General features: G+C 49.5%; 5 protein-coding genes across 5 annotated transcripts; 2 read left to right on the forward strand and 3 right to left on the reverse strand.

The window, feature by feature from the left end:
• Positions 1–994: 994 nt before the first annotated feature.
• On the forward strand, positions 995–2480 carry VFPPC_11491 (hypothetical protein; the record flags this gene model as incomplete). The annotated part of the gene is made up of 3 exons (XM_018289665.1): positions 995–1057; positions 1124–1878; positions 1931–2480. The coding sequence occupies 3 exons, from the start codon at positions 995–997 to the stop codon at positions 2478–2480; spliced, it is 1368 nt and encodes a 455-aa protein (XP_018137076.1).
• Positions 2481–4070: 1590 nt separating this feature from the next.
• Positions 4071–6111, reverse strand: VFPPC_11490 (hypothetical protein; the record flags this gene model as incomplete). Its single annotated transcript, XM_022428762.1, has 4 exons — positions 4071–4073; positions 4184–4259; positions 4314–5422; positions 6049–6111. The coding sequence occupies 4 exons, from the start codon at positions 6109–6111 to the stop codon at positions 4071–4073; spliced, it is 1251 nt and encodes a 416-aa protein (XP_022283993.1).
• Positions 6112–6672: 561 nt separating this feature from the next.
• Positions 6673–7218, forward strand: VFPPC_16914 (hypothetical protein; the record flags this gene model as incomplete). Its single annotated transcript, XM_018289663.1, has 1 exon — positions 6673–7218. One exon carries the CDS (start codon positions 6673–6675, stop codon positions 7216–7218), a length of 546 nt encoding a protein of 181 aa, XP_018137074.1.
• Positions 7219–8794: 1576 nt separating this feature from the next.
• VFPPC_18293 (hypothetical protein) lies at positions 8795–9427 on the reverse strand (the record flags this gene model as incomplete). Its single annotated transcript, XM_022429928.1, has 1 exon — positions 8795–9427. The coding sequence occupies one exon, from the start codon at positions 9425–9427 to the stop codon at positions 8795–8797; it is 633 nt and encodes a 210-aa protein (XP_022285056.1).
• Positions 9428–10590: 1163 nt separating this feature from the next.
• VFPPC_11487 (transposase) lies at positions 10591–12754 on the reverse strand (the record flags this gene model as incomplete). Its single annotated transcript, XM_018289662.1, has 2 exons — positions 10591–11605; positions 11667–12754. The coding sequence occupies 2 exons, from the start codon at positions 12752–12754 to the stop codon at positions 10591–10593; spliced, it is 2103 nt and encodes a 700-aa protein (XP_018137073.1).
• Between the last annotated feature and the right edge of the window lie 584 nt (positions 12755–13338).

Below are 13338 nucleotides of genomic sequence, written 5' to 3' on the forward strand. Positions count from 1 at the left end.
AGTCACTATAGCTATATGTCCCTATATACCGCAATTAGTCCTTCAAACCATATCCTACAACCCATCCAGCATCCGTATCAGTGCCCCAAAATTGCCGAATTTACGGGACTGGGTTGCGTGCAATTGGGCCACCGTTGCATTAGAGCGGTGTCTTATTACACTGGCAGAATCCTTGTCCAACCGGACATTGCTGTGGCTTGTTTCGTGACGTGACTGCCTGATGCCACAGTGAACGCTATGTACCGACAAAAAGCAAATGATTTTGTCCTACGGAGTAGACCAGGCAGAGACAAATTGTCGATTGGCAACGTGCGATGCTAATGAGTACTGTTTTTCCAAGGCTTCTTGGTGGTTAAAGATAGATGGCAAAAATTTGGGAGCAACTTTGGTTCGTGCCTTGCCTAGGTCTGCACAGCACCCAAAGGCCGGAGAGAACTTAGCTGTAAAGTGAAGTCGCTGGTAGGCCAACCACTGGCCGGCAAGCGGCAGAAGAACTTGTAACTGCAACTAAAGTAACCCTGCAGAACCATTACATGACGAGGTGGGTCAGCACTCATTATGACAAGCATCAACGGTTCACAGAAATTCTTGAAAAGATGCCAAATCAACGTAAGTCTCGCATGTGTGAGTCGTCTCCCACGGCAACCCGTCCCATCAACTGGGTATGCGCCAAATCGACTCGGACCGCTCACGTAAACTCAGCCCGTCATTCAAACACAATGACCATAGTCTCATAACTTTTAATCCATAATACCCTGGCATGATCTCTGTGCGTTGTTGGGTCATCGTAGCACCTCATATGGAGTTTTGTCAACGCAAGGTCAGGCGCGTGCCCACTCTAGCATCGGTGATACTTGATTGGCTGAGCTGCCACTGGTTGCCCACTAAGCGTTTCAGAATACGTTTCACAACGAGTGAGTCACAGTGCTCGGCTTCCCTTATAATCAGAAGGCCCCCTGTCTCGAATTGCCCACACCTTTCTCCCCTGCAAACCATGACAAGCAGCGATATTCAAAGAGAGTACCTCAATAAGCTGAGCACTGCAGAGTTCTGCAAGGTTCTTACATACCCGCTCCAGATAATGCTCTCGTGATATATATTGCTAATTCTCTGCACGTGATAGCTCCTCGAGCCCTGCATCAGGTTACGGATTGAAAACGGCGAGGACATCAGTCATCTCCTTCGCGCAGTGACAAGGACAAAACCAGTTCCTGTGCTGGCTACACCAGTTGCAACGCCAACAGCCAATGTAGAAGACGACAATGACGGAACGGCAAATTTAGATGACCACTCGACTATTGGGGTGAAAGACCCCCGTCGTAAGCGGTCGAAGCGTAGGCGAGTTGAAGAGCCAAGTGATGACGGACTTACCGACACTCAGAGGAGGATAACAGTGAAACCTCGGGAGGATTTGAAGAATTTCTGGAGCCTCTGCATGACCTTACGAGGGCGACTGCGCCCGAAAAATAGTACTCCATCAGAGCTTCCTCGGGTCCGGCAACTACCGGAACTCATCGAAAACGCTCAAGAAGATCTTAAAAGGGACGGCGCTTACAAAAAACTCCATTCTCTGAAATGGAGATGTTTGTTGATGGAGGTAGCCACCATGTACGCGAACAAGCAACCAGATGAAAACGAAATTCGGAGAATATGGACACTGTCGAGTCCAAAGAAGTCGCATGCGGGTCGTGATGTCACCATCGACTGGCTGACTGGCCAGCTTTATAACCTCGAGAACTTCTACACATTGGATGCGAAAGACTGGAGGAGACAAAAGGTTGAGTACTGGCTACGTATTGGCTGCCCTGCCTTAACATTAGTAAATCACTGCGGTTTCGCGGCACTAGTAGCCCCAGGAATGCGCATATCACAAGCCGGGTAAGTTGCCGAACTATCTAAAGAGATGCCTTGGCTTATAGACAGCGGACAGATTGAGAGCTAGCACAGCCGGAGACTTTGAGACGCCTTTTGTTAAGCATCTTATTAATGTCTTTGGAGGCTTCAAAAATGATCTTTCCGCAATGTCTCTCATTATGGAGGACTGGGTTACTACTGGTGTTCCACCGGAGCAGTACCTTAATATTGAATACCTGACTGAATCGAACGTACACTCACAGACTAATGTATCACTTACTTATTGGGCCCAGCTTGCTTACCCTGCCGGCCAAACCTGCCACTCGCTCCAGGCAATTAATTTCAGTTCGTTTGAAGTGAATATGGAATCACTATCTTCATCCAAGACCCGTTTTCCTGCGCCACTGGCCAATATTTGGCCCACGGCGCAGGATGCTGTTTCTAGCCTTCACTGTCGAAATGCTACCAAGCAGGTGCCGAGTCAGACGACAACTCCCACAACTTCGGAATTGGAAAGTTGTGGTGGTGGCACGCCACATTGCGGACAGCCCGCTGCTTGTTCCACCGAAACCCCTCTTGATGAATTCGACTATGACTCTTGGCTGGTGCCAGACTGGGCCGACTAGTCAGATGGCGGATCGATCAGATTGTGCAATCTTCTCTCTCTTCTATTTCCCTGATTTCTTGCTTGCTTGTTTCATTGCCACCTCCCCTTGACTCATATTTTCCAGTTCTGTAGCCCATATATTGCGTCGGTCTTCCTGGTTTGGGAACATTTTGGTTTAGCTTGCGCTGCCTAAAATCGATACGTTCTTGTGCAGATGGCGGCGTTTGATGGATTGACCATGTTTTTGTTGCTAAGTACGGTGTGTCCCAGCCGGAGCATCGATCATGGATTTGTTTTTCATGGCACTTAGTTTGAAATTAATGTTCAGGTTCTCGTATGAATGTATGGCAACTTTAGAAATGCATGGACGTATGCCAAGGCAGCATTTTCTAACAGCCTGTTCTGCAGCCGCCGCTTGATGTCTTCCGCTTGCCAATTGCGCAGTATCGCCACGACGGGCAGACTAATAACATATTCGTTCTCTTAATACATATGGGCTTCCTTAATATCTTGCACAGCTATATCAAGATCTACATTACGTGGCTGATCATGAGATAGTACATCACCGCAACGGGAACAGAAATGCCCGCGAATTCCCAAAGCTCCGCCAGTCCTTGTGTTGGCAGTTTTGATATGAATACCTAAATATGTAAACCCACTGTCATGTTCTGAGGACAAAAATGACTGGCGGTGGATGTGCCGGGGGATGGACAACGAAAAGGAAGACTCGCCCATTGCGGAGGGCATGGAAGACTGGTGGGACTGGTAAAATATCGGACCATACCGTGAAGCAAGCCAATCAACTTTAGCATGTGGGTCTAAGTCACCGCAGGGTGTTTTCTCCTCCCAAGTACGTGACCAAAAGGGCCCATCTGCCAAATGGCCGACGGCGTCGGTGAAACGGGCCAATCAGCTTTGCATGCCGCTCCACCACCAATGGGTGCGTAATCGAGACCGCTTACAACACAGGAAAGAAGGTGCAATGTAAGCTGAGTGGTATGCGTTCTCTTTTGGCTTGATATGTTCTTTTCCGCAGGATGTTCTTTCATTTATTAATACTTCATATAAATATTAAACAATACTGTACGATCATCACATCCAGCTCAGGGCTGTTGAAACGGTTCTACATGAAATCCGACCCCGCTTGTCCGTGTGTCAAACTTCACGACTTGCTTGCATAACTGGACGACGATCGGACAGAAGATCCCCTGTGAATCGGGCAACGAGAGACTCTTGATTTTCTACAAAAAAGAGCGGAATTATACGAATACTAAATACTTTAGAATACTGCGCTTGCTTTGAATGAGCGACTTGATCTTGACACCGTGAGTCCTACTTCTCCAGAGAACACATAACTCGTCTCCAAAAGACCCTCTTAAAAATCGGGCAATAATTACCCTTCGCCACATCGTCAACGTTGGCGACAACCATGGTATCGCTTTATCTTAAAAGAATCGCTATCTCTTGTAGTCATTTCAGAGTTAGTGCTGGCGTGCTGGCCCTGGTACCAGAACTTGTCGGCCAAGCTGAAATATCCGCGGCCGGGTCGGGTAACGTCAAATCCGTTAAGTCAACATTAGCAGGCAGTGGAAACAACCGAGTAAAAGATTCACTTTCAAAGCATGTCAGGTCCTCAAGCCGGACTCTGTCAACTGGCAACTTAGCTGCAGGCATGCCCCACACTATCAACCTTGGCAAGATGTAGGATAAGTTGCGGATTACCTTCTCCAAGTCGGGATGACATTGACCTAAGTAGTCAATGAAGTCGCTGATGCATTTGCGGTCGAGCTTACGCAGACTGCGCCTGTTAGTTCGGAGTTCAGTGCTGGATAAGTAATATTGAATCACAGACCTTTCTCTGGTTACTTTGCGTAAGGGGAAGATCAAAACGCCGTATCCATAACGTCTCACCGCCGCCAATAAGACCTCGGCTTCCAGATGATAGGAATACCAATCCGACTCGGCTTGCTTGGGAGTCTTCCCTGGGAAAAGCTCCTTTTTAAATTCTTCTTTTATATCACTAGACCCGTCGCCACCTCCATTTACTCTCTGCCTTTCGTGATATTGGGCTATCATTCGAACCATGTTAAATCGTCGCACGACGAGCGCTCTGACGGACAAGCTACTGCTTTTCTTCCGCAATGCGTGACGAAGTTCTTCTTGCCAGTATCTCTCCTGCACGATCCTGGAATCTGATGATTTCATCAATAGTTGCTCAACAGCCCGTAATCGAAAAGCATCAACTGTTTTCCAGGAATCGCGCAGGCCCTCTAAACCTTTGTAGGTGTGAACTTGACTTCGCAGCGTCTCTTGAATCATGGAGAATTTCCGGTTGCCGAAATTTGGCGCTGGTAACTGCCTCGTCTTACCACCTTTTTGAAATGTGTTTTGAGCGCTTGAGGTAGATGAAGGGGGTGGATTGGCTTGCAAATGCTTGTTCTCGTCCGCGTCATCTTGACTCACTCGTCGACGCTTGCAAGATCCAGCATCAATTGGTGCAGGACCATTGTCGTGGTCACTCTCATTTACAGTTTCGGTACGTTTTGCGTGACGTTTACGTGAAGTAGGACGATTGCAATTCGAACGAAATTGCTCTTCGCTATTGGAAACAGCTGGCATCGAATGGGCAAGAGTGGGGTGCACTCTACTTTCACTCTCGGTGGAGACGGTATTGGTACGGAGTGATGGGATACCATTGTCGGAAGTTGTATTTTCTGAATCAGAAACATTCCCAGATATCGAGGTTACGATGTTGACAGTCTCGGGATTGGATTGGAAATGTCTTATTATGGACTCTCGGGAGCGGTGTCCGCTGGTTAGTATGCTCCAGACACAATCGACGAGCTGCGTCGTTGCTATGACCATTGCAATGTCTACGGACTTATCGAACAGCATTTTCTCGATCACTGCTTTTCTGTAGCAGTGATCGTGGGTGAACTTACTCCAGTCGTAATGGACAAGCTACAACTACGTTAGACACTGATTCGAGTAAGCTTATGAGAGCAGGCAATTTTCTTACCACCTTTGTAGTGTCTACAGAACTGTGTAGTAGGGGCAATAATGCTGACAAAGATTTGGGCATGCTTATTGGGTTTTGGTTGATCAGGATTATCTTGGGGGGTGGTGGGACATATATACCTGTTGGAAGCCAAGCTTCTTGCCGAATAGGGCCTTGTGGCCTAATCTGATCGTGGCCTTAATTTACAACAGGTACTAACCTGGGTTGGAGTGCCCCTGATGAGCACTATTTATGTGCAGAAAATGAACAATGACAGGTATGGGTCTGAAAAGGAAACACGAAGACATTCCGACCGCAATGTAAACGCCCACCTTCGGTTGGGACTTATTACGGCGCAACCTGGTGGGTATCTGGCGCCACTGACTGACTTGCAGCAACATTTATTCGTTCTGGATTTCCGTACGTGGGTTGTTTGAAAGGCTACAGGGGCTTGCGTCTTCCAAAAGCAGCTATTTCTGGGGTTGCCTTAGCCAGCTGTTGTATGATGGTTGCAAAGATTTTGAAAGTTGAAGGGCAGAAGACATCTCGCACGCGTCAATCACCTACCGAGAAATCTGTCCTGACTTACCTGCTCGGCGGCTTGAATTGTGGTACAGGTAGCAGTCAAGGCAGCGGCCTCCAAGTGTGACATCTTAGGCTGTGGTCTGGCATTAGGTCATGAATCCATGACGTCAGCGACATCTCCCATCCACCGGCTCCGATTTGTGATCATTTGCAGGATGTAGAGATCCTTTGCTCCTCATTCCTCCATTCCACATAGCCCACAGTCTGGGGGGTTTGACTAAAATATTTGTGCAGCTTGGCATGGCAAGCGGCGCAATACGGGCAGCGTATGGAGCCACTGGAACCACACCGGGGCCGTCGGCTCCCCAAGGCCAATATCACAGGTCACGCACTATAGGAGCTGTCTGTCTCGCAAACCGATTCCGACAGCCTGGCATTGCAAGGTTGACACATATTGGTGAACAGAAGTCACATCAACGAAACTCTGCCACATCGCAATCTTAAATTCGGCCAAGCGTCGTATGTACGTAATAAAGTGTTGCTAAGAATACATGCGTACGATTATATAGCACTGGACAACCATTGATAGACCCAAAAAAGGCTGGTGCTTGAGTATTTAAGAGCCCTTGAGTCCCGTCAATTTGTCGGAGACAACAGAAACCCTTTGACGAGCTCTTGACGCATTAGGATGTCTGACATTAATAGTATCAAGAACGTGAACCAGCCGTCTCCACGCATGGACAGTGAAGACTTACAGCACGATAGCAGCGATAAGGTCAGCCCTCGGCCCGGAGGCCTAGATGATGGCAACCTAGGCGGGCCACAGACTCTGCGGAGGAGCCCCCGGCGACGGATACAACGAGCCCCACAGGATCAAGACCTGGTGGCCAGTTTCTTGGACAGTGGCAAGGTCAGGAAAGCATCTACTAGGAAAGCATTTACCAAGAACATGTCTGGCAGCCGCCGGGTTGCCAGGATGCGAGGGAGCCAGGAATATCGTGTGCGACGATTGGACGGGGTGCGGCATCGGCTCGGCCAGCCGATAGAATTCAAAGTGGATTGGGTGCCAACCTGGGTACCATTTCATGACCTACGAGGAGAGGAACTTTTCGGGGAGGCGCGGGCTGCTGTAGAGGCAACGCTTGGATACAAGACGTGGGGTGCGCTGGACGGACCAGAGTCGCATCTTGCGGCCCTAGACCTGAACGAGGAGGTTGTGTACGAATCGGAGTAGACACTAGTCCTTTTGTCGTCCTTTTGTCGTCCTTTTGTCGTCCTTTTGTCGTCCTTTTGTTGTCCTTTGTCGAGTATGCTGGCTACAGATCTCGAATCTCGTTGCTGCTTGAATGCATGCATGTGATTGGTGGGGCTCTGTTATCGCGACTCGGGTGGCACTGACTTGCCTTTTGTCCCCATGTTCTTCGTTTCAGCTGAGTTTAATAATAGTATTGATATTTAGAACCAGAAGTCTAGCAATCCGCTGGTAATAATGGCTGTTGATTGAGAATCATTTTGATGTATGTGGCGTGCATGGTTGTGCTTAAATATCATGCCCTTGCCTCAATGTTCGAACCAGGATATGTGACGCAGTTGATGAGTGCAAACAACTACAATTTCCCACCTTCGCTTGCGGAAACAACGCTGTATGTGTTGGAAAGAAATCTCTTCAATTCATGTTGCCAGAATCCTATTCTTTGCATCAGCTGTCTGATGCTGCGCTTGCTTGGCGTGCCATGTATGCGACAGTCACTTGAGCAAGTGTCGCCGTGCTCTTCCTAAGCATGAGTGCGCATCGCATCCAATGTGATCGGGTAAGTATGACGAAGTAAGTTCAGCCCGGGGGGATGTGCTACATTATATACCATAGCACCTTCCACCAGCGTCGCCTGTCGCGCTTTCCAATTTGTTGTTAGTAGCGGACAAACCCACATCTTCCTCTGCTCAACTCAAATGTCCGTGGCTGCGTCGTACTATCTCTTTGAGCAGTATCAAGATAAAGTTAGTGGTGCTGACCTTCGGCCGACTCTGATCCAAAGTCCTCTGAATTATGATGCAATCTGTCTACTGTTCCAAGTAAGCGGAAGACGTAAAGATGTCATTGGTCCTACTTAATTGTAACGGGCACGGCCTCTTATATCTATCCAGTGGGCTGCTTCAGAGCTGGTTCTAACCTGAATGGCCCGCAATCAAGCGTGTCTGCAACATACCGGAGACTTGACAGATGTTCCAAAATAGACGTGGAAGGAACAGCAAACATTGGATAAGGCCACCGGAATTCATGTCACCAGCCAGTCCTATTTACGCCATTAGCTGCAGCCAGACCAGAGCACCCGTTGCCATGGCACGGGTGTTGACAAAAGCCTCAATAGAGTCTTCCGATCTGGACCATTTGCGCTGGGCTTGAGCCATGTCAGTAGTTACAGCCTTGATGGGGATAGATGTTCCAGTAAGGATACGAATCTTTCATACAACCCGCTGTGCCTTATTTCCGAATCGATTTCGGTAATAACCTACCGTCTCTCGTTAGTAGAAACTCTTTGGTATCAGATACAACCTCCTCTAGGGAGGAACGCCAGCAATCCAATTTGACGCCCTTCCAGCAAACATCGAGCCACTGTATCGAGTTTTTGTAATAGCTTCAACAAATCTGGAGATGTGTTCATTGCGTAGTAGAGAAACGGGTCCAGTATTGATTCTCTCAGTTCCTTAAGTCTGTTTATGGAAGCTAGTCAGATGACGAGATCTTCGTGACGCGGTTTCTTGCATGCTCCTCATGGCTGGACGGCTGCCCAGCAAAAGGACTCCATAGCCTAAGTTGTCACAGAGAATTTGAAGCCGTTTCCCGACTGTCTTACGATAGTGAAACTTTCCCTTCGTATATCTTTCTCATGCTGTGCAATGGTTCCCCAATCATCCGGATGCAACTTCGTAAGAAAAAGCTCTATAGCCATCGGCGAGCTTTTCGTGCCCTTTGTTTCACTACTTTTGCCGACTTTACCTCGTGTTGGTATCGCAAATATAGCTGGTATTGCAAATGCCCTGTGAAAACGTAGTGCAAGGCCTTCGGTTGGTGCAAGCCGTTCGAGACTATCTGTGTGCTGACAAATTCTCACCAGACGATGTATTACAGAGTCGCCTGGCGACAATTCAGGGAGCGATGAGTCTAGCCAAGGGCCTTTCCAGAGCGGAAGCTGGTCGAGTAAGGAACTAGCGGAGTCGTCCCTTACTAGATCATCAGCTGCTTTTAGAACGACAACACCCCTCGACTTGTCTTTCCGTGGAGGAAACATCGTCAAGAGTAACGACAATGCATGATTGTATTGGGATGCCGATAGGCGGGAGTGGGGCGTCTTGGGATGGTGGCCTTCGTGCAGAGACCCCTTGCACTTGTTTGCTCGAATGAACAGCCTGGTCCTGCTCGTCCGTGTTGGAACTGTCCTCATCCCTAGAAAAAGAATTGGGTGTTCTTGGTTCTGACGTTTTAATACTCTGACAGTCTAATGGGGCGGCATCCAGAGTTCTTGAATCTTGGGCCTTTGCTCGCTGAACTCCTTGTTAGTCACACCAACTGTAAGGGAGAACGGGTGCCTATTAACTCGAGAATGTGAACGCCTGACTCAAAATGGTCGCGGATAATTGGTGCTGAGATTGGGGATGGAATCCTCGCTCAATGGCTCGCCTCAAAAGACGATCGACAATTTAGGCTCGATCCCTGTCTGCCGAAGAATTTCTTCATGTCATGAGCGGTCATACTGCTGACATTGGTTCAAGCGAGGGGTGCGCGTACTTATACTTTGGGCAGAAATGTCCTTACGTTCCTAATTTAGGGCAATTAATAGGGGTGCCACACCCGATCACTACGCGTGCTACAATTTACGGGTGCTACAATTTTTGGAGCCGTTTATTGGCCTAGACTTGGGCTACCTGGCAGGCCATCCAGACAAGGCGGTGAAGTCAGCTTCGCTACATGTCGCTCTAACAGTAGACCAGGTGTTGCTCAAAGACCAATTTGACCACATCCTCGTCACAATTTGGCCAAGTTGTCGCAACTTCGCTGTATGGATCACCAAAATCCACTCTGTCTGACCATTTCGATTCGTACTTCTTATTCTCTTTTTTTTTTGGCTGCTTTACAATTTGACTACAATACATCGCTCCTCGCGTTTGCTTTCTGATTGGAACGCTGATTCCGAGTACTTCATGGGGCATGCCTTGGAGTTCTTCCTATGGCCAAACCCATGACATTTGCTACATTTGCTTGGGACCCTAAGAGCAGTTCCAACTGCCGCCGACCTTGTTTGGACAGGAACCCTTGTCTCATCACTTGATTCCTCCCATTGACATCGCCGCCGTCGTACACTTGGTTGAGTCCTCCGCCCGCTTGCCCGAGCCCCCGTTGTCTTCCCTGACCCTATTGGTAATGTCCTTATATGGCTTGGCTGGCTCTTTTGTGTCTGGGTGGCCTCGCGCGCCACGCTGTCCAGAGCCGTCTTATGTGGGCTTGCACATTTTGACGGTTTGGCCGATTGTTTTGAGGCTGAGTGGTGGAAACCTGACCACGCCCAGCTTGATTGCCGGCTTGAACTGCCATGCTCGCTGGTACAGCCTAGGGTTTGTTTCTAGGTCGCCCCCGAAGGCTGGTAGCGACCTTCGGGTCCAAGATTCGACGATACACGTCATCGCTCTGCGGCTCTTGTAGATGCCATCGAGGATGGACATCCCACTTGGTTAAGCGCGTTGCGTTGATGAGCTTCCGGTAAATGGCATGATAGCAGGGGACGCCTAGCTCGATGGACACAGTGCAACTACCGCCACACGGCCCTATAGCATTTGGCCACGGATTTTTCGGGTTTGGGATGCCTTTCAACGGCTTGCGGCGCTCCCGAGTAATGTACGAAAGGGCCTTTTGAGATACCGTCTGAGGCAGCTCGCCTAGATACTCCGAGCCGCGCCCCACGTGCTCTCGCGCCGTTAACACCTCGTCCTGGGCGCAAGCTTGGCGAAACTCCCTTTCCTGGTCTTCTAGCATACCCTGAATCGCCTCGACAAGCCGATACAAATGGCCCATTCCATTCAGCAGATAGCTTTTGACATTGTTATTGCTGGCTTCCGTGCCAGAGGTCACTCGAATGCCGAAGTTACGGTACGTCCTGATGAAGCAGCGGGCCCACTGCTCCTTCACCGGCAGATACGTACTATACAAGTACCCGAGGATCGCTCGTTGGTCACCAAATTCCGAACATAGGCGTTTCCACGCCTTCTCATGATCTTCTACAGTCTCGGCAAACACCACCTGCCTCCACAGAATAAGGACACCGTGGTAATCATGGGTTATGGGTTCAGGCAAATTGTGTTGGGCGACTAGCTCCTCTGGTCTTTCAGAGGCCCGTACAGCCTGCCTATCGTGCTGGTTGAGGCTTGCATCAGGCTCATCTGAACTGCTCTCTTCCCCAGTACTACTGTCCCTCGTGGTATATACCCATCTCCGTTTTGACTGCAGCATTACATTGGAGTTGATATGGTGGATGCATATCTGCTGTTGGGCTTCTGGGAACTCAACCCCGAGTGCCTGTTTCATTTGCTTGTCAAAGTCGGTAACAATAACGTCCGGCGCTCGTATGCTGTAACGGTCAAGGAGCTTGCGAACACCCCTTGCGAACACCCCTTGCGAGGAATTGGAACTCTTCAAGCCTCTCATTGTCGATCAACCCAAATGCGGCGTTAAAGACAGTGCCCAAGCATGTTTGTCCCGTAACTTGGAAAAGCGGCAACTTAAAACGGTTCGTGTTGTACGTGTTGTCGAAACTGACTACTTCGGAAAAACGCCTCCACATGCGGATACAGTAAGGAAAGGTCCAAACCAACCCTATCAGGCGGTCGGGTTCATCATCTGCCCACTCGGCAATGTAAGGGATCTCCTTATCGTCAAAGAGCTTGATCAGTGCAGCCGTAGAGCCATAGCCACCCAGATTCTCTCTGCTGATCCGAGCTCTGGCATTGTAGATATCTGTCGGAGTGTAAACTGAGTCTGGGAAGTGATCTCGGACAATGCCCCCAATGTCTCGTGCACGAATCCCAATCCGTCGACTGGAGGATTGCACAATCGCCTTGACAGGACTAGTTAGTCGCCGATGAACTGGGTGGGCGGCAGCATCGGCGCTAGGCTCGTGGTTGTGTTCGTGGTGCTCCGTATTTGGGAATTGCCGCAGAGTCCAATAGAAACCGTTCTCAGGCAAGGTCTCGGCAATAATCTTCCATTGACATCCAGACTTCCGAGATTTTCGTTTCCGAATGCCAGCACCCCTTCCGGGCCGTGGAGCTCCATATCGATCACATTGGAAGACGTATCGACTTCGATGTCCAGGTCGTACTACGCCATTGGCCTTAATAATACCAAAGCCATGACTCTTCGCAAAAGCATTGACCTCCGCAAAAAGGGCGTTAATCGATTGAGCTGGTTCACCAGGGATTGGCGGATTTGGAATGCTTTCGATGGTGCTAGATGCGGGATCGGTATGGCGCAATTCGTGTTGTGCAGACTGCTCCTTGCCTAAAGTTGTTGTGTCTGGAAGCTCGGGGCCAACAGGCGCTGTGTGCCATGTAGTTTTCCCTGAAGAAATCGCTCCGGACTGTTGCAACTGACGCCCAATATCGGTCCAGGCGGGTTCATCCTCGCCAGCCAGGATAAGTGCAGAGGCGAGGTCCTCGTCAGTCCGTGAAAGTTGGCGCGCCAACATTAAAGCTGTCGGAAGGATGGTTATTCTAGCCATGGCTTGAGTAATCTGCTGATCCCGGCTCTGCTGATTGGTCCGCCGCCTCTGCTGCATAGTCTTGGCCGGATCCGGTATTAGTGTGTCCACATGTTGAAGTCGTTGGCTTGGTTGGTACTCAGATGTACGATAGTCGTTCCTGAGGTAAATGTCTGATTTTCGCCATCTAACGCCTGGGATAACCTTGCTGACCAGATCGTGAAGCCCAGGCAGAGTGTTGAAATGCTCATCTAGTCACGCGACAGGCACGCTGCCCTATCCTTCCATGCCATGTTGCCGGATATCGAGGCTGGATGTCGAGCTGCCTGAGTGGTTAGAATTGCTGGACGATGGTCGCGTCTGCGCATGTGTAGATGCATTGGTTGGACTAATTGGACTGACGGCTGATATTGGCAATATTAATGTTTGGTGAAGGCATTGTAGAGCATTGACGCGAGGTTAATGACAGTGTAGGGCGATGACGACGGTGATGGTGTTGATGCTGCGACGCGTCAGGACGCGTTAAGAGGGTTGACGTTTTGGAGGGCATATGGCGACCATGGAAGAATTCAGTACCTACCTCTCGCACTAACAGACCCGATTCG

Source organism: Pochonia chlamydosporia, assembly GCF_001653235.2.
Source record: "Pochonia chlamydosporia 170 chromosome Unknown PCv3seq00012, whole genome shotgun sequence".
NCBI lineage: Eukaryota > Fungi > Ascomycota > Sordariomycetes > Hypocreales > Clavicipitaceae > Pochonia > Pochonia chlamydosporia.